The following is a 21,242-nucleotide window of genomic DNA, read 5'->3' as shown; positions in this document are numbered from 1 at the left end:
GTAGATTGGACAGCTGTCAGGAACCCTGGGGGCTTGAAGAACAAGCTAATCTCTGTCTGAGGACTATATGGTTTTTTTCTCTCTCATTTTAGGGCATCTATGCTTTTCTCCTGCTCTGTTCTGGTCCCTTGGATCTCCTGACCAGGTTCCTCTGCCTAACTCATGATTTCTGCTCCCTCTTAACTTCACCTTGCACTCTCCCTCACTGGCCATGACCTGAACTCCAACTAATAGCATCCTTTAGATTTTAACTCTACTGACAATTGACTCACCATGTTTATGTTTTCATCCCATGTCTCCTTAAGTCACCTGCCAACAGAGTAAGGACACAGTGTAGAAAACAGAGTTTTCTAGCCTATGCCAGATAGTAAACATTTTCAGCTTTGTGGGCCATAAGGTCAAATCTATTGTGTAGTATGAAACCAGTGAGGGACAATACATAAATGAATATGGATGATGATGGTTCAATAAAACTTTATTTATAAAAACAGTAGCAGGCTGAATATGGCCTGTGGGCCTCAGTGTGCTGACCCCTGGCCTAGGCAATGGCGACCTCAGAAGGGAGAGTTAATGGGAGGCAATCTACTGATATCCCTCATATAGAATCGAAATGGGAATGGGCAATGGACCCCAGATCTACAAGACTTGACCAGAATCTGATTTTTCTGTGCTTTTATTTATCAAGGCACCTTCTGATGATGATTTGGTTTTACACATGGCTTTGTCTACAGGAAGATAATTGGATAGATATGTGCATTTGAGGATTCTAACTCATTAAAATTTTACAAGGGCAAAAAGAACTTCAAATGTGGCTGACATGTACAAAGTAATGGTGACTCACATCTCAGGGTTCACAGACATGGCTCAATGGTGATTTGTAATTGGGACAATGCACCTAGACCATGCACTTGCCCATAGGCAGCAGTATCGCTTTACAATGTACAGTCATGGAACAAATGACACTAAGGCAATCACAGAGAACTTGATGCCAACTAGTTACCAGCCAGAGGCATCCTCAACAACTCAAGAAAGCACACTCCCTACACACCACTTCTGATCTGAAAAGGTCCCTTTTAGTTTCACTGAAGGCGGCTGTATACAGATGCAACCGTAAACCATGAAGACCAATAGATATCCATATGCTTCTTCCTGAAATCCTTGTGGTTTTGCAGGATTGGCAATAACTACAATCTGTTCCACTTGTGGATAACTGTCATATTTGGTAAGGAAAATAAACGTTTGAGAAATCTTACTATTTTTATTTTTAGAGGTCCATACATTTATGAAGTTTATTCTTAAAATAAACTCACCATTTGTTGCTAAAGTTATTCTTTACAAGCCTGTTATTTTTTTTTTCAAATGAAGGAGTGTTTTCACACATTTTGATTATATATGTGTAAATGCATACAAACATATTTAAAAGACAATATTCTCAATGTTTGAGAAGAGATATAGTGATGGATGGAATACTGCTGGCAGAAATCCAATTAGACAGAAATTTGAATTATTTTAGATTACAAACTAACAGTGGGCACAGGGTGACAGTCCATGGGAAGCCATTAATACCAATGAATTCCAGCTATAATTAGATATGAACATGCCTTATATATCCTTTTTTCTTTTTTTTAACCCGTTGTCAGCTTAGCTTCAGCTTGCTTTTAGCCAAGACTACAGTAGAACATAGGAAGTACCTGGCAGAAGTGAAAATCTCTAGATTAATTAGGAAGAAAGCCTTTCAGGGAGTTACTTGCTAGTTACGCTTTTCATAGGTGGCAAAAAAAAAAAGACTGCCATGACATACACAAGTAAGGAAACAGACAAAATTAAAACTTTTCCCTCTTTTTCTAAAGGTACAAGTTATGAATGGCAAGACTACCAAGTAACCCAAGAAATCAAGCATACGAGCTGAGGACAAAATCAGAAATGGAGGCTCTTGAGTTCTGGATGTCCTACAGAAAGGCAGATTTGAGAACTCTGAGCCCAACATGAAGCCAGGGGACCAAACCTAGGGACTTACCACCTCCTCTGTTCCACAAGGGAGGTGAGGGGAGACCAGAAACTGAAATTCTACCTGAAGAAAATTTCCACACAAAATTTCAGATACCAACTTGATAGCTGCCATTATATCATTAATATTATTTAAGTTGTTTTCTACTTATTAAGCCTCCATTCTGACGTCCTGTGCTAAGAATTTAAGCAAGAGTATTTGGCAGACTTAAAGTGCCCTGAAGTCCAGGGCTTCTCAGGGTGCTGGAAGACAGGGTAATATTCTGTAACACAAATTACCCGGAGAACTCATGTTCTGAGTGTCATACTTCACACTGTAAGACACTCTTCATTTGCAAAATTATATTGGCCAACTTTGCCAAGAGCCTGATTCAGTGGATATTCACTATGATAAATTTAGCTTAAATAAAATCTCATCCCTAGAGCTCCTCAGAAAATGCATATAGCTTATTGAAGAATAAAGATGGTGGTGGTGGTGGGGGGGGAATGAGAGAGGACAGAGAAGAAGGTATATGTTATGTACACAGAAAAAAAAAAAAGCCACATGGGACAGAGAGAGTTACAATAAAAGGTGTACCTTGTCTCATTTCTGCTCTACAGTCCTATTCTCCATCACTTCCATCAAGCAGTTTCTTCTAGTCCTTTCAGAAACTTTCCATTTGCACACATGCATAAATGGGTGTGTGTGTATATACGTATGAGCATACATTTATTGTGATCCTTGTTCCCTGTAGATTCCATCTTTGCAAATTTTCCTACTCCTAAAATTTATTTGTGACCCCGAAATCAGTGCTTGCTGGGCACTCATGGTCATTTGTGGACATGAAAAAGGTGGCCCCACATCTGTCTCCTGATGCCACATTCCCAATTGACATGGAAGAAGATAATTCTTTGCCTTCTTATTTCAGCTCTCATTGTAAACAAGTATCCTTTTCAAGGTCTATTTAATGCCATGTTTTTCACATTTTCGTGTGGCTTTTTTTTTGGTGGGGAGGGGGGTGATTTCACTGTTTAAAAAGGCCCCTGTATAGTGCTGAAGCGCTTTCTAGTGTTTTTAAGTACAAGAAAGCTATGGTGTGCCTTCCAGGGAAAATACATGTAAGGTAAGCTTCATTCAGATATACTATGAGTTCAATATTAATGAACTAATTATATATTAAATAATGTATCTTTAAACAGAAACACACACATAAAGTAAGGTTACTGATCAGTTGATGAAAATGTGACCAAAGGCTCCAAGGAACCTAACCTTCTATTTCTGCTAGGAGCAATGATTCATTGCTCACTAACTCAGTATTTACAGTGACTTTATAGACTATAACTACCATGAATAATGAGAATCTGCTACATATGTGCATTTTTTAATTTACAAAAGTGAATACTTGTGTATACTATATACACTTTTATAACTTGATTTTTTCACTACTAATTCATTTTAGAAACCATGACATACCATGTCATGCATATTTTCTTCCTTCTTTTCAAAGAATGCAGTTTTCCCTTGGACAATTTTGCCACTGTTGATTTAACTAGTTGATAATGACAGCGTTCTACGTTGTTTCTGTACTTTTTTAATGATAAAACAATGCTTCAGGAAACATTCCTATACTTACACCTTTGCAAACTACACAGATCTCTGAATGAAAGAAAATTCTGGCTTCTGTAACAAATACGTAACAGCTGCGGCTGTCTTAGGAGCCATCAAACATTTTTAATAGGTTGGTATTATTACATGGAGTGTGGATTTGGCCTGTGAGTTTGATGTGGCTGAGCAGCAGCTACTACACCGAGGACGTTTAACAAATGTCACCTAATCAGACCTTCTTCCATAGGTAAGGTATAGTTTAAGAACTACAGGATTCCTTTACCTGAGGGCCAGCATAAGTGCTCTGCATTTGTGTACAGATCTGCTCCATGACCAAAAGGAGGCCTTTGTAAAGTACTCTTTATCTTGTGGCACCAAACCAACCCTCTTCTCAAGGAAAAATGCAAGAGCCATGTGGCAAAGAAAATCAAGACTCTCCTTCTTTATCTGCCCCCGACTCCCACCCGTGTTTGGGTAATGAATGAAGCTCTGAGGAGTGAACGAAATAGCTCTGAATCAGGACCACAGTGAGGGGATTATGATGACTGAGAAAAAGTACTGTAGGTATTAAAAACCACCGGAATAACTTAGGGCACAAAGAATGGTTGATAAAAATAAATGAGAGCTGTTCATTTTCTCAAAGTCATTTCTCTGCTTCAAATTGTTCCTAGCCTATGAAGAAGAGCACATACAGTACACATCAACCTCTCAATGTACATATACAAGATTCATGCAAAAAATGGCCATTTATAGGCCAACAATTTTAAACAACCACCCAAATTCCTTTGTTCTCATAATTCATTAATGAAACCATCAATTTTCTAATGATAATATTAACCACAAAAAGTGTATTAGATATAGACAGAGAAATACCAGGAGGGTAGAAATTAAGTTTAAGTTAATTTTAGGCATTCACATTTAAAAAAAAATACTGTACTTGTAAAGCTAGACAGATGCCTCATCTCTCTTGAAGTAAGGCAAGGAGTTTTCAGAAGATAGGGTCATCTCATCCTGCTGCTCCTGCCTGTCTCACTGTCATGGCTCAGGCTCTCTTGGGCATATAAGAAGAGTGCTAGGCCTGTTTAACATGGCACATTTAAATATAGGCCTTTAGGCTCATTTGAATTTATGGATGAACACATTTGCTTTCCCTTAATGAATTCACCTAGTCAGATTGCTTGTGTGTGTGTGTGTGTGTGTGTGTGTGTGTGAGAGAGAGGGGCGGGGGGAGGGAGGATTTTGGAATAATGTTTGTATGTGCTCTTTCCCACTCCCACTTGCTCAAATTCTGGAGCTTTTTCTCCCCAAATTTTGATATCTGAAAGAAACCACAGTGCTGCAACCAAAAGTACTAAGTATTAATTAGTTTCTGACTTGAACTATTCATTTATTAGAGCCTTTTTTTTTTAAGATTTTATTTATTTATTTGTCAGAGAGAGAGGGGGAGAAAGCACAAGCAGGGAGAGCTGCAGGCAGAGGGAGAGGGAGAAGCAGGCTCCCCACTGAGGAAAGAGCGCCTGATGCAGGACTTGATCCCAAGCTGAAGGCAGATGCTTAACCAACTGAGCCACCCAGGCGTCCCTTATTGGAGCCTTTAAAGAACAAACCAATATATATTTAATCCCCATAGAGCCCCCTTCTTTAGAAGTCAACTTCTTTAGAAGAAAGGTCATAAAAATACCTTTTTCTGGCATTGAGAGATGTATAAAAGAGAAATATTTTTTTGTTAATATACATAGTGAAAGAGTGAAAATGCTTTTTAAAGATTTTATCTTTGGGGCGCCTGGGTGGCGCAGTCGTTAAGCGTCTGCCTTCGGCTCAGGTCATGATCCCAGAGTCCTGGGATCGAGCCCCGCATCGGGCTCCCTGCTCAGCAGGAAGCCTGCTTCTCCCTCTCCCGCTTCCCCTGTTTGTGTTCCCTCTCTCTCTGTCAAATAAATAAAATCTTTAAAAAAAAATTTTTATCTTTTTATTTTTTTATATAATCTCTACCCCCAATATGGGTCTTGAACTCACAATCCCGAGATTAAGCATTGTGTGCTCCATCGACTGAGTCAGCCAGGTGCCGCTGAAAGTGCTTTTTAAAAGAATAGTTTTCATGTAATATTTGGACGAACAATAGTATCTGTAATTAAGTCTGTTCAGTTCTTTAAGAACCATAGAGAACCCTCATGAAAGGAAGGTTAGGGCAGATCACAAGACCTAAAATTGGAGTCATTTCTGTAAGGGCAACAGGAAAGCTTGGCCACCGGTGTTGCCTCTCATTGTAAGTGTTTGATCTTGTGCAAGTGACAACATTTTTGCAGGCTCAGTTTTCCCATCTAAAAAAAGGACAGTGTTAACAGTCACCCAAGGTCCTTCCAGCTCTGTAATCTTATTAACTTAAATGTGTCAAATCAGTAGTCCCTGACAGTGTTTTCTTTTTTTTTTTTTAAAGATTTATTTATTTATTTGAGAGAGCGAGAATGAGAGAGAGAGAGAGAGTACATGAGAGGGGGGAGGGTTAGAGGGAGAAGCAGGCTCCTCGCTGAGCAGGGAGCCCAATGCGGGACTTGATTCAGTGACTCCAAGATCATGACCCGAGCCGAAGGCAGTCGCTTAACCAACTGAACCACCCAGACGCCCCCTGACAGTGTTTTCAAATGTACATTTCAAGAACATGCTTTTATCCATGTATTCAAAAACAAAGAAGTTATAAAATATTTCTAATATTTCTTGATGTCTGAGAAAAGTCCTTTTGTTCAAGCTAAGAGAGCTTGTACAGACAACGGGAAACTTCTGGCCGTCTAATCTTGGCACTAACCACAATGCTGTTGTAAAATAAGTAATATATTATGGTAATTCATTTATTCACTCATTTATTCATTAAACACATGTTTTACATGTACTTATTATTGCAGTATCTCCTCCTCTGAAGAGGCTAAAAGACTATCTTTGGTTAAGAAGTATAAAAACTGGGACGCCTGGGTGGCTCAGTCGTTAAGCGTCTGCCTTCGGCTCAGGTCGTGATCCCGGGGTCCTGGGATCGAGCCCCGCATCGGGCTCCTTGCTCGGTGGGAAGCCTGCTTCTCCCTCTCCCACTCCCCTTGCTTGTGTTCAAATAAACAGAGAGAGACACAGCGAGAGAGGGACCACAAACGGGGAGTGGGAGAGGGAGAAGCAGGCTTCCCACCGAGCAAGGAGCCCGATGCGGGGCTCGATCCCAGGACCCCGGGATCACGACCTGAGCCGAAGGCAGACGCTTAACGACTGAGCCACCCAGGCGCCCCAATAAATAAAATATTAAAAAAAAAAAAAGTATAAAAACTACCATTGTGTGTGTGTGCCTGCGTGAGCACGTGCCAGCAATTTTAAGGAACTTTCCATAACTTGCACATTTCCACATTTATCATTTCCACATTTTTCAGACAGTCGATGCTTAGACAGGTTAGTGATTTGCCCAGGGTCACAAGCCTGCGGTGTGTGTGACTCCAAGAGCATTTCTCATTCCCTGGACACAGTTGCCAGCTCTGGGTTATGGCTCCATCTGCTTTTTAAATTTCCTCTGCACACCACTGTTAGAGAGATTCTCAGAATCACACACACTGAGTCTTCCACCTGGTCATGCCAAACTCCATCACAGCCTTGCTGTTGTCAAGAAATCCTGTTACTCACCTCTGGTTGCTGCCTTGTCACAACCCAAAGCTGCCATCCCAAACTTTCATTTACCATAAACCCCTATCTCTCTTCTTCTAGGATCTGTTCCTCTCAATTATGCTAATCTTTCCTCTTCTTGGGGGGGGCCTTTCCTTAGGTTTTTATATTTGTGCTGACCTCCAGCTGCTTGGGGAAATAAAGAAAGGTTTAGTTTTACTCTGTTGCTCCCTAATTTACCATTCTCCCTCTCTCTTTACCCATTTAATTGTCAATTATGCAGCCTAATCTGTCTCCTCCTTTTCCCCTCCAAGCACTGTTTGGTGCCCTATCTCAAACTCTTTAGAACTGCTTTGCACTTATCAGCATCTCTCTCAGGGACTGCAAGATTGCTTTCAAACCAGATTTCCCTGCTTTTGCAGGAGGCTCTCTGAATACCACCCTCTCTCCTGGAGTCCCCGTTTCATACCTTCAGGGACACCCTTCACCCTGTGGATGCCTTTTGAGATGCTGATTGCTGTGCCTGCACCCTAACTGGTTGTTGAGTTATTCTGGCCCTATTTCCAGGATATGATTTCTTCCCCCCTGTGATACTGGATGTCCTCCTAGCACATAGTGCTGCAAATGCCGTTCACTCCTACCTAGATCACTGACTTTTCTTCTAGGTTTTGATCCCTCCCACTTTATTCTGGCTTTCCATATTACTGTCTCTTTTTACATGGACATTTTCATTTCTCTTCTTTATAATCCTTTCAAACTCAACTGCAATCCTTCTTTGAGCCTTGGTTCTCCTATGGATGCTATATTGCACTAATCTTCCTCTTCTCTGCCCCTTTCACAAACCCCTCTTTCTCCTCTTTTCTCCCCACATGCCAGTATTCCCTAAACCTCTCTCTCGCTACATTCTTCTCCCAACACCTTTATTATTTCTTCATCCATCACCTCCACATTGGTAACTAATGACCCTCAGTCCTTCTCTCCAAAAGCCCAAACAAGTTACATGTCCACTCATGCATCCTGTCTCTCCCTAAAACAGAATTAAGCAACTTCTGCTTGGTCATAGTCACATTTGCTTGAAACCTTGAAACCTTTGATTCTTTCATCTCTTTTGCCTACCAAAAACTAATCAAGGACTGAGAACTCCAGTTCTCCCCTTGAATTCTATTCTCCCCTCCTTCACACTCTCAGAGGGAACACTCCAGGCCAGGCCCTTGTCCTGCTACGTATGTTGTCGTTCCACACCCCGACACTTATTCTGGAGTAACCACTAGCTTTAGGAGTGGTGCTTGAGGCAAAACAAAAACAAAACACATAAAAGATTTACTGTGAATAAGTCTTTTAAATGTATTATCATGTACTTTGCAAATCTATATTAAGACCTCAATGTGAAAAGGGACTTTGGACCAATAACTAAGAACAGCAACAAAAAAAAAATCAGGTAATTGCCTTTAACCTTTTTTGGAGGAAAAACATATGATCTCTCACCAATAACACTTGTGAATTATGATACCTACTTCTGAATGAGAGGAATATTATGTTTTCTCCAGTACAATGTGATAGTTTCTTGACTATTCTTGTTTAAGGTTGTCTAGGCTACCTCACTTAGGGCCATCTATAAACTTATTTTTATTATCTACTTTTTGCCCCAAAGCCTGGAATAAAACTCCATATCCGTGAGCTTTGGAAAATAGCTCTCCACAGCATGATCCAACTAGTTTGGGAAGAGCAATTTGTAAAGTAACTCTCATCAAGTCCAACACTGGAAGCGAAAGCTCTGGAGCCATGTAAGGGAATCTTTCCCGCTAAAGGTAAGTTTCACTTTCTGTGATGACTACTATCCCCTTCTACTGAGAAAAGAGAATAATGGGCCACTGAAGCATGACAGCAAACCAAACTAGTAGCCTGAATAGTCTAGAAGTCAACATGATTGGCGCAAATATGATGACTGGATACTTTTTTCTTTCTGTTTGTGTCTCCTGTCCTAACTTTGGAAGGTCTGCAGGACCATGTCAGTTTAAGATTAAAGTAAGACAGCATAATTAGGGTAGCTCGTTTCTTTGGGTTGATTCTGAAACATCACATTGTGTTTGTTTATCCCTTGGTGGATGTGAACCTAAAGGGATTTATCTGCCTTTCTTCTAAAGGAAAAAACAAAAACAAAAACATGATGCTAATTTGATTGTGTAAGCTTGGTAAAGTGTTGCCCCTAAACAAAGTGACTGTCATTTCTTTTAGTTGTCAAGGACCAGAAGAGTAAGAGTAGACGCTCCTTGGGCTCAAGATCCTATCTTAAAGGTTATAAATGGGTTCCCTCAAAGTCTTATGTATTGCCATTCAGTTTCTCTACCTATTTCATTTGATGAAGCAAAACAGAACTATTGGATTTTGTCATCTGGCACGGTAAATTTAAAACTAATTTAATCTTGCCTTGTAATTCCTTAACCTGACTGCCTAGCTAGTTCAGAAGTGTCAGTTGTAGTCTTAAGGAGATGAGTAAAGAGCACCTTAGGTCACAATGAACACACAGTCTTCCACTTACTAATTTTACTTTCACTCTGAAGTGCTACTCTCTAAATTGAAGAAAAGCGCCATTTCGCCTGGAAAAAGTCGGTAAAATGGGAAGCAGTATTTCCAAAGTGTCCCAAGGACATGATATACGGTGGGCACCCAAATACTGAATGAACGAATGAATGAATGAATGAATGAATTTCAGGCTCCATGGAAAACTGGGTATAATATTTTCCTTCCATGTACCAGAATAATGAAGTTAACAATATTAGAAACTTCAGAGTATATACTGAAGATAGGTATTTCATTTGATTTTTGTATTTAACAGATTTTTGATTTACATTATTGTTCTTCAGCCATTTTGGGGAGAAAAAAATAACATTCCTAAACAAAGTGTTATGAAGCAGCATTGATTTCTTTTCTATTTTAAAAAATACTTTGGAGCAAATTAAACATATTCAGAATGTTTTATTAACTAGAACATTTAGTTTAACTAGTTTAATTACTACTCTTTGAAAATTACTATGATCAGTGGGAACTCCTGTGTTTGGTCTTTGTGCGGGAATGCCCTGAGCAGAACGCCCACCTACACAGGCAACTAAACACCCAGCTCCAAGGTTTTCCAAGAGGTCAAGAGAACTGGCAATCAGCAGTTCTCTACATGGTGATCCTGGAGTTTACCTTGTAAATCCCTTCAATAGCAGCAATAGCTAAAAGCCCTGGAAAAGGGCCAACCTTTGCTTTTATCCTAAGTCAAGTCAGAGAAATGATTTTTGTAGCTTAGTAAATAGTAAACTAATGTCCTTATGGAGCAAAAACTCCTTGAGAGAACAGGCTGAGTTTTATTTTCGTTTAGCCCTCATAGTTCCTACTCAGGTCCATACACATAGCATGAGGTCAGGTTATTGGACAAACACTGAAGAATTATGTCCTAACTTTACAAATCAGAAAGGTGAGAAATGTATCCACCAACTCAAAACTGAGGAGAAGAATCCAAATTCTCAATTCCATCCAATCCTAGATTCACTCAGGTGTGAGAGAAAACAGGTTTAGAGAAATGGGACCCCTAAAAGGTTCGCATTCTATAAAAGGTTGCAGAAATAGCTTTCACATGGTCTATGCTTTGGAAAAATTTCCAAGTAGGAAAAAATACAGGTGGGTTTTCCATCTCATATATATACTCCTATGACACTTGCATTTTGAATCCATGCTTTAATCTCCCAATTAAAGAGGAAAACTACAGCTCTCTGTTGCCAAATTATAGATCTATTTCTTGGCTCAATGAGTAAGGAAACCCCTAATGACTTTAACAGTCTATGTGTTAAATAATTTTAGGTTAACTACTATTCAACTATATGTTATAAACAGATTTAGACTTCTTTAATGTACCCTTTTCTGTAATAATTCCATCTGGAATAAAAATAATTTTCAATTTATTTCTCAACTGTATACCGTGGTCAATTTCCAAAATGGAAAATATGATTTAAAAAAAACCTATTTATTGCATATCTGAATATATCCAGATTTCAGAAATAATAAGTAGGTATTAGAAAACCACAGGGCAATTTTAAGACTTCACTCCCTTATTTTCTAAGAAATCTAAGCTTAACTAAAACTCCAAGAAAAGCAGAGTTCTCTAACCCTCACATCATTCTGGAGGCTTGTTAATTACCGCAGAACAATGTGTAAATTCGGTAGCCCAGTCTACTTATGCAGTGCACTCCTGGAGCTTGTAAGCAGTTACAGGGTCAATGCATCACCTGATTAAGAGCAGACAGGTTTAAGAGGAAGAGAATTAAATTATACAACATGGCATAAAGATATGTGCAAAAACACCATTCCAAAAAGATAGATGCATGGAGAGGAAGGAAAAAACAAACAAACAAAAACTACGGGGGAGAGGGATAACAATGGGACAAGTGGGAGAGAGAAAAGAAGAAATATCCAGAAAAAAAAAATGTATATATAAGAGGAGAGAGAGGGGGAAGCATGGAGGAGAAATGAAATGTATTTATACCGGTGTGAAGAAAACAAGTGTATTTTATTTGTTAGTTTAAAGAAAGAAAATTTTATAAAATCTGTTTGGAGCAAATGGTTCTGTGTTCAGCCATTATGAAACTTAAAAGAAGCAATTTCTGTTATTTTAAAATGAATCTTAGATATTCTGCAGTGACAGTATAAATTAGAAATTCAATGTTCATAGGAAATGGTACTAAGAAGTTATAACAGCAATTTGGGTCTTCAATACAAGTTGCTGTACAATTTAAACTAGGAGAACTTAAAATTTTTGTTTGCAAAAAAAAATAGATTATAAGATTCAAGTAGTCCTATTGGTAGCAATAGGCAGGGAGAATTTCAATTAAAAATAAAGAATGAAAATCTAGGAGATACAAAAGAAGGTACTTTGGTTTCGTTAGACGGAAATTATTTGTGAAGAATTTGATAAATGATCCAATTTGAAGACAATGCAAAAATGTAATTAAAGGCTAAAGTAAATGGTCCACATAATAAAAGCTATGGGAGCTTAATAAAGGTAAGGAAATAAGCCAGAACTATCAAGAAAAACTTTATGGAAAAATTACAACTCGAGTTGGTTAGAATCTGAAGACAGAGAAACAATCATTCCTACTACTGCTAAATTATATGTAATTCTCTGATACTAGATCATAAGGGATTTTAACTATTGTTCATTTTCTTCAACAAATATTTACTGTGCATGTACTGTATCGCTAAGAGCGATCTATATGAGACCCAAAAGCAGTTTTTGTAATTATGCTATCTGACAGGAGGAGCCTTGGGCCCACAGGCATCATCACAATCAAGATATAGTGGCTAAGAACATGGACTCTCGGCCATTCTGCCTTGGTACAAAGCCCTATTCTGACATTAATTCAGTGGCTGACCTCAGACAGATCACTGAGCCTCTCCCTACCTCAGTATTCTAATCTGTTAAAGGGAGATGGTTAATACTAATAGTATCTTTTAGAGCTATTCTGAGGATTAAAAGAGAAGATGTGCATAAAGCACTTAGAACAATATCCAGCACACAATCAATAATTAAAATGACAATTGGTGGTGGTATACAATCTTCTTTCCTATATCCTCTCTTGCTTTCCTCCTTAGTCTTGTATTTCCTTCTAGCTAGTGTTCCCATCTCTCCTTATATTCTTGCTAAACTAACTGACTATATGGCTTACACTTGCTTTTTTCTCTCTTCATTTCTGATTCATTTCTCAGTTAAGAGCATTCTGACTTCTGCCCCGCCACCTCACTGAAAGTGAACAATTGGTGAGTTTACAAAATCACTGAGGGCTTCTATGTTGCCAGATCTAATGGTAACTCCACGGTCCTTTATCTTACTAAATCACTGCCTACATTTCATAGTTGACTCTTTTTTGGAATATATCCTTGGTTTCCATGACCACCTGACCATCTTTTTGTCTAGTGTTTCCTTACACCTTGCTGTCTATCCTATTTAATGCCCCCTATTTCCTCCGCTTACCCTTTATATGTTGGTATTCCTCAGGTTTCCATCCTTTAGCTACCGTCCTGTCTCTTTACATGCATTCGTTGTATTTTTAACTCTTGTCTATGCTTTTATGTCTTTTAAATCTTTATTCACAGCTGCTGGAGATGTATAGTTGGAAATCCCAGCCACAAAAAGCTCAACATCTCCAAAGCTAAATTCATTTTATCACCCCCTAACATTCCACTCACCCTGTTGTTCCATCTGTTTTTGTGATCTCAGTTAATGGCCCCCTCTATCTAGTAGCCAACCACCCAAACCAGGAATCCAGAAATAATAAATCTCTCTTCTTCATTTTCCATAATTCACTACATCATTAATATATTTCAACTCCATCATCATGTTTTTTCTCCATCTTTACTACCATTGCCCCAATCCAAGTCCAAATTATCTCTTGCCTAAGTTGAAACGACAGTTTCAAAAGATCTCCTACCTTGTTTGTTCCTTTCAAGCCAGTATTAATAATAGAGCTGATAGAGTGATCAATCTAAAATGGAAATTCAATATCATTATTACCTGCGCAAACCCCACCTACCTCAAAGACTGCCTATTACCTACAGGATAAAATCCTGGGGCTCTAACATAGCAATATAGCCCCCCACTACGTTATTTCTATTTTTCTCTCTAGTTTCAATGCCACCATGCCAAGTGTGGTTATATGCATATATAATATATATGATGTTGTAATACCTTGATGGAATATTATTATGTCTATTTTACAGATTAAGTAGAGAGTATTGGCAGTAACTTGTTCATAGTCAGCAAATCAGTAACACTCATAACTGAATCCAAATGTAATCATATTCCCTAATGGAATTTCCTTGAGGTCAAGGGCCACATCATTCCCTTTTTTGAACCACTAACATACAGCACATTAACTGATTCACATAATGGCTATTAATTTAGTATTATACTGAATTGACTTAAAAAAAGAGAGAAATAATAACATGATTGTAAAAGGTCATCCTACCACTGACTGAAGGAGTAGATACTCTAGAATTACTCGTAAATGGAAGCAATGAAGACTATGACAATTTGTAAAAAGTGTTCATATACATTGAAATAGCTTTCAAATTATGATACAATCTCCATATTACCAAGAGTAACTTTAAGATTCTTTTTATTTTTAAACTGCATTTTATTCAAGTGTCTTATTTACTTTTAGAGGAGCAAAAATAAATGTAAATAGTTACATTAACAAGTTCTCTGCTAAATGATATCCTGTGTGTATATACATACTATGTATGTATTTGTACATGTGGAATATATGTGTGCATATATATACATATATAAAAGTTCAAACTATGTTTAAATTTAGAATTAGATGACTTCAATAACATTTAGGAAACTCGTTCTTTGGACAAACTGATAACAAAGGATCAAAAGAATAAGCCAAAACTCTGAAACCCATCAAAGAATTTTAGTAGTTATGGAAAAATGCAGTTGTATGGCCAATCTGTCTCCCAGGTTGCAACAAAATAAAACTTCAAATGGCATGCTTGTAAATAGCTGAAGAAAAGGAAATTAAAATGGAAACATCTACAAATCATTAAACATAACTATGAACTGTGGCTATTCAACAATTGGACTTTAAGTAGTTTCACATCACTGGGATAGGATAAAACATGCTCTGCTGGCATTTTCATCTGCCAAAATAGCCATTTGCAATTAAAAATTAAAACTGGCACCATTTCTTTGCAAGCAATTATCAAAAGGCTGCTGGCGTCTTCCTTGTTTATAGTGTTTCTTATATCAAGACTTCATTCCATTTGGAAATATTCTTTTCTTAGATTTTATTTCTTTTATGCCACAATATTCCCAATACTCATATTTTAACACTTTCAACATTTCTAATTGTAATATGATCCTCAAATACTGCAGCATTGTTTAAATTTCTGAAAACAGACTGATGTGAAGAATATATGCAGCATTTTATGTTACCATACTAGCAAGGTATAAAGCAGTATAACTTGTATAAGCCCTCTCTACAGATAAGGGAAGTGATTTTTAAGGAATGCAGAAGTAAAAATAAAATGCAAGCATCAATTTCTATGGACAGAGACTTAATTCCGAATAGAATATATATGTAAATAATAAGGTCATTCATTGGGTCTAATTGAGTCCCGACACGGGGATTATCAACAGTGTAAAATCTTATTTTCCACCTGAAAACCAGTGGTATGTTTTGGAGATTGGGGGTAACAGTAAGTGGATCAATCTGTATGTATGAGCATCTTCTATGTGGCAGAACTGTTCTAGGTGCTGGTGATATGGCAGAGGACAAGATGGAAAGAGTCCCTGCCTTTAAGGAATTGGGTAGAGACAGGCAACAAACTATTACTCCTCCAAGCCTAGGAGGGATGTGTTCTGTTAACTCTTCAGAAAGATCACTTTGGTTACTATGTGGCACACAGGCCTCGGCCAGGAGTTAGGAGTAAAGTTAAAGTGACCATTTAGGAGGTGGTCCTGCAACTCAAAAATGAGGAAGGGAAATGCTAAAAAAAAGACCAGATCCCTTCTCATTACAAATACACCTTCCCTTTATGATAGAATATTAGACAATTTGTAGTATCCTCCACCAACTTGGCTGGATCACAGACACTGGACACTGATGTGCCCATTTCACAGATAAAGATTTGGAGACCCCAAAGAGTAAAATGGCTTATTCCAAGTCACAAAGCTAATTAGTGGGAAAGTTGGAAGCAAAGTAATGGTCTCCTACTTCTAGCCCCCATACCCTCCTCCTCAAAATGAATCATCAGTATCTTCTAAGAAAATCCAAAAGATTTAGTAGTTCCATCAGCTTTAGTTCACTCTGAAACTCCTCTATGAAAGGCTTCTAAGAAAATTTTACTTACTCATTAAACAAGCATTTATTGAGGGTCTACGAGGTACAAGGCATCTTGCTAGGTGCTTGGAATTCAGAGATAAGTAGGAGATTTTCTGTGTGGGAAGTTTGCCCTCCTGTGGGAGAGCCAGACCAAGTAGCTCACAGTGAAAACAGTGGGACAAGCACCATTACAACGACATCCTGAAGTGCCATGGAACCTAAGACAGGGGGCACCTAAGTTATTCTGGCAGTGGGGAGATGTGCCTAAGAGGAAGCGATCCTTAAATTGTGTTTTGAAGAAACAGTGGGACTTAGCCAGACTGCACAGAATTAAAGGAAACAGCATGAGCAAAGGCCCAGCAGTGTGACACAGGATGGAGTAACTGAGTAAGGCTGGAGCCCAGGGTGTACGTTAGAGGTGAAGAAAGAAAGATGGACAGAGGCCATGTCATAAAGTGTCTTGTGTATTGTTCCAAGGAATTTGGTTAACTTACATTATTGTCTCCACTTTCCCAATTCTTAACTTTCCTCAATCCACTTAATTCACATTTATGACCCTCACCACAAAGATTATAGGTAAGGGGATGATATGACAAGATTTACATTTTAGGGAAAACACTATGGTGCCGGGGTGGAAAGCTGGAAGGCTGAGAACAGAAACTGGATGATTAAGTAGGAGAATATTACAAATAATCCAATGGAGGTACACAAAGAAACAGAGAGGGATAGTAGCAACAGCAAAAGAGAGAGGGAATAGATACGAAAAATATTTATAAAGTGAATACACAGAATTTAATGGTCATTTGGATGGCCAGCAGGAGCAAGTATGACAAAAATAAAGGCGTCAAGGATGACTTGCAAGTTCTTAGCTTGGGTGACTGGACTATTTCTTCTAGTTTAAAATATCTATAAGTTCTGATCCATGGCATTATACCAGGCAAAGATATACTGGACAAAGTGAGGAGCTACATATATCTGCCACCCTATTTCCTACGCCAGAGCCACATTTGTTGCATCAATGCAGATTTATATATGAAGACCATCAGGTGTTCTGCTACCACCATTATTCTTCTAAACTTTTCCTAAAAAGAAGTTGAATTTAAAATGGACAACCAACCTTCAAAGAAATATACCACCTCATATTTGAATAGCTCATCTATTAAACTGAAGAACAGCTGAAGACAGGAAATGAGGAATCACAGCTGTCTGGTAAATCCTAAAGAATAGTAAGGGAACAGACTCTCCTAATCCCCTGTAATTTATAAAGACTGGAAGAACGTATTTGAAGTAGGTCATCTCTTGTTCTTGCCAGACATCTCATCAGTAGATTCGGATATTTACACTTGAAAATACATTTTATACCATTAAAATACCATTATAATAATGATTTTTCCATATTTAACAAAAACTTTTCTTTACCTGAAACATAACTTTAAACATATTTTTCTTGCTTCTTGGCAGTGAAAACACTGGTCGACCATGTAAATCCATCCCTGAAGTACCTCATTAATCACACTGCACTTGCTCTTGGCAAGAACCTTAATGTGCTACAAAAACTGTTATTAAAGTAAGATTTGGGGATTCCCACGCTGGCAGGGAATTAGTTAGTTACACTGCTTTAGAAATTGTTTTCATATAATTTCCTTTATTATTAATGGTCTTGTTAGACTTACAGCTCAAAATAACTTTCCTTTATTCATTTAATGTGTAAAGCCTAGCTTTCTAAATAAACTATAAGCAGCAATTGCAAAGATGGCTTGTCCCTCAAGGTGGGCTATAGTTGTACAGAATCCTCCCAGAAGACGATGCTATCTATTCCCTCTTCCTGCTAATGTGGATCTAGCACCCCTATCTAATTGCTCAAGCATTACAGTTTCAGACTCTAGAAATGTATAAAGCAAAGCTTCCTACCAGCACATGGTATTGACAAGCACATAATTTATTTCATATCTCCCACTAAACCCATGGATAGGCTGATAAAGTCTGGTGAGCAGAGAACTATCTAAACTTGAGTCTCTTAAAAAATCACTTGTTAAAAATTTTAAATTCTGTAAGGGCACAAAAATCTGTTAAACATTAACATATTGAAGAGAAAATGTTGTATTACAGTAAGTCCTCATTCATGTTCAAGGGCAAAACTTAGGAGATGCAAAGCATGAGCATCAGCCACAGTTGTCTCTCTCTCCAATATACAGTGTATAATTTACGAAAAATTAAAACTCACGAACGGCATCATATCGTAAATTCAAATATACAAATATTCTGAGCGTACTCTTGTAAAAAAAAAAAGTCATTTTCCATATAGTATATATTTTGCTGCCAAATTGAGCATAGATCGTTATTGCTAAATGTTTTAGTAGATCCTGACAGGTTAAAATAATTTATCAGGTTCAATAGGTAACAGGATTAATTATATGTATCAACTCAGAAAGGGCAAACATGAAAAGAATCTGTAGTATTTCTCTATGTCTATCATTTATTACAGTAACAACATCTAAATCAATGTGAATCTTATATTAAGTGAATAGTAAAAGTTATACCGTTTGATGTAATAATGATGCTATACAACGTTCTCCTTGTGTACACTGTAAGATGGAAAGTTGGCTGGAATAGTCTACCTAATGCTACATATTCACATCAATCTGAGACTGTAAAATTTTCCAGACACCAGAGCCCCACAGATTGTAGACTCCACCAATTTCCTGACTCCTACGTGGTCAAATTCCAGGTTCACCTATTTACAAAACCAGCCCCTTCTTCCATTTTATTTCAAAAAGTGCTTCTGGTGTTGACGCCAATCCTCCATCCCAGGTGAGAGCTATGTTTGGATGACATGCCTCATTTCTAAAAGAAACCTAGTTCATGTGTTCAAAACCTATTTTACTAGGAAACAAGGAAAGGAACAGTGAGAGCCTGCAACTTTTCTCTACAGGTCTCCTAAGGCTGATGTCTTTATATTTCATTTTAACATAAAGAAGCAGGGAAAAAAATAAAAAAACTAGAAAGAGATGAAAAAAAATAAGAAAAAAAGAAATAATTAAGACAGAATATAACGGCATAAAAACTACCTTAAAACATCCAGATAAACCTAACTCTAACAGGAGATTGAATGAATGGACCTTGTGGGAAAAACAGTAGTAAACTTTAAAGCCACTGAAAGGTTTTAAATGCCTAAGGGAAAAATAAACATTTGCTTCCAATCATTTTCTCATTAAGCATTCTCTGCTAGATGGTGAAGGCTTACTTACACACACACACATTTTGACTCAGCGGCACAAACACCTACTTAACCCACGGCCTGATCCCTGTCCCAGGTGGCCCCTTTGCGCGTTTGCTATTGCACTTTGACCAGGGCTCCTGAGCCCAAGGCTCGCCACCGGCCTCTGCCACCGCGCGGGAGCATCACCTCGCCCCGCCCAGCTCGCCTTTTCTAGACCTTGGCCACCTCTGTGGCAGGAAGGGCTACACGCACTGACAGATTTTCCGTTAGTGGTGGAGGTGGCGGCGAGGCGTGTTTCCGGGCGCACTTAAAACCTAGCTGCTCTCCCCACCAAGTAGCAGCTTCCCCAGCTCCGCCCCAGGGCTGAGGACTCAGCCCTCCGTTTCTCCTCTCACCACCCCGTCCAACCCTGCCATAACCTCCTAACCTCTCCAATACACTCTCACAAGCCTCACACCGGCGCACGTCCTCCCTTTGCCTTTCCCAGCTCCTGCGCGCCCCTCGCGGTTGAAATTTACGTATCTCGGGACCTAATCGCTCCCAGTTATCCGCGCAGCCTAAGTCCCAGGTCTGCCTGGTTCTCTCCTTCCGTGCCTAAAACTGCGGGGCAGCTCATTGGGTGTGTTGGGGGAGACGGTTGAATCTGTAGAGGTAGAGGAGGTGGGGCTCAGGGAGGTGGAAAGCTCTAGGAGGAAGACCATAAACACGTGCAAAGAAATAAAAGCTACCACGTGTGCGCGCGCGAGTGTGTGAGAGTGTGTGTGTGTGTGTGTGTGTGCACGCGCGCGCCGGGCCAGGGCGTGGGCGCGGAGCGTGTCCCAGGGGGCCAGGCATACAGACCCCCTGGAGCGGGCGTGACGGGGGGCGCGCGGGGGCCGCGGGTACTCACACGAACGCGTGGTAGATGAACGCCCAGCCGCGGGGTCTCTCCAGCACGTTGTACAGATAGTTCTGCACCCGCCGGTACTTGACGTTGCGCCGGCAGCTCTGGCTACTGGTGTACGAGAGCGGCTTCCCCAGTAGGCTCATCCGGGCCCCCTGCTTGCCCCGGCGGCTCTCCCTCAGGCCGCCGCCGCTGCCGCCGCCGCCGCCGAGCGCGGCCGCGCGGGTGCCCAGCAGCAGCAGGCCGTCGCCCCTGGCGGCGGCTGAGTTCAGCAGCACCCTGCCCCGGCCCGACTCCACATCCTTCATGCCGCTGCCCAGGCGCCCCCCGCCCGCCGCCGCCGCCGCGCCGCTCTTCACCCAGAGCCCGGCGGCGCCGCCCTCCTCTCCTCCCGCGTGGTGGCGGGGCATGGCATCACCACGGGCACCGCGAGGGGGGCGCCAGTGCCTGTGGCGGGGGCAGCGGCCTCATGCGCGCGGGCGGGTTTCGAGGAGGAAGCCGCGGCCGACGGAGCGCCCGCCGGCCCGCGACCTCCGAGATAGGGGCGGGGAAGCACGCAGCCAGCACACCGCCGGGGCTTCGGGGTGGGGGCGGAGAGGGGTGTGCGAAGGAGGCCCAATTTCTAGCAGTCTTTAGCTCCAAATTCGAAATCAGGACCTGTTTGGGGGCGTCACTTTGAGAGGGTTTCTCTTGCTCCCTCTTATTCCCGCAGCTATCACTCCCTCCTTCCCAAGTGCCCCCAGGGCTGGTCCCGCGGAGTGCGGGGCGCTCGGAGGCGCGCTCCCACGCGCGCACACCCAGCCCCAGGCTCCCCCTTTCTTCTCGCACTCGATTCCCCACGCCCAGACTGCGTCTGCCCCCTCCCCCAGAGGGGACGGGGCTCGGAAGCCCCGCTCCTAGGCGCGACTTTGTTTAGTTCTCTTGGGGGCTTGGGAGCTGTCCGTAAGGTAAGTCGGCCTCGTGCCCTTCGGAGAAACTGGAGATGCAGGTCTCGGCTCACTCCGGCCGCTACGATGCAGCGCCAGGTCCCGCCATCCTTGCGCAAGGGGT

The 21,242-nt window shown here is 40.5% G+C and overlaps 1 protein-coding gene across 4 annotated transcripts in view; it reads right to left on the bottom strand.

Annotated features, from left to right (window-relative positions):
* KCNQ5 (potassium voltage-gated channel subfamily Q member 5) overlaps positions 1–20,997 on the bottom strand; it is a 509,046-nt gene extending 488,049 nt beyond the window's left edge. Inside the window, exon 1 of one of the 4 annotated variants that reach the window (XM_045867079.3) lies at positions 20,199–20,997. In XM_045867079.3, the coding sequence (XP_045723035.1) occupies positions 20,199–20,602 (404 nt within the window). In that variant the 5' untranslated portion in view covers positions 20,603–20,997. The remainder of the gene's footprint in view (positions 1–20,198) is intronic. The other 3 variants (XM_045867078.3, XM_045867080.3, XM_045867081.3) reach the window with 3 other exon arrangements.
* Between the last annotated feature and the right edge of the window lie 245 nt (positions 20,998–21,242).

The sequence above is a fragment of the Mirounga angustirostris genome, unplaced genomic scaffold (assembly GCF_029215605.1).
Source record: "Mirounga angustirostris isolate CCGP_5_RB_7025 unplaced genomic scaffold, mMirAng1.0.hap1 SCAF_8, whole genome shotgun sequence".
Lineage (NCBI taxonomy): Eukaryota > Metazoa > Chordata > Mammalia > Carnivora > Phocidae > Mirounga > Mirounga angustirostris.
Note: the sequence above shows the minus strand (reverse complement) of the source record. Positions and strands in the feature narration are given on the sequence as shown.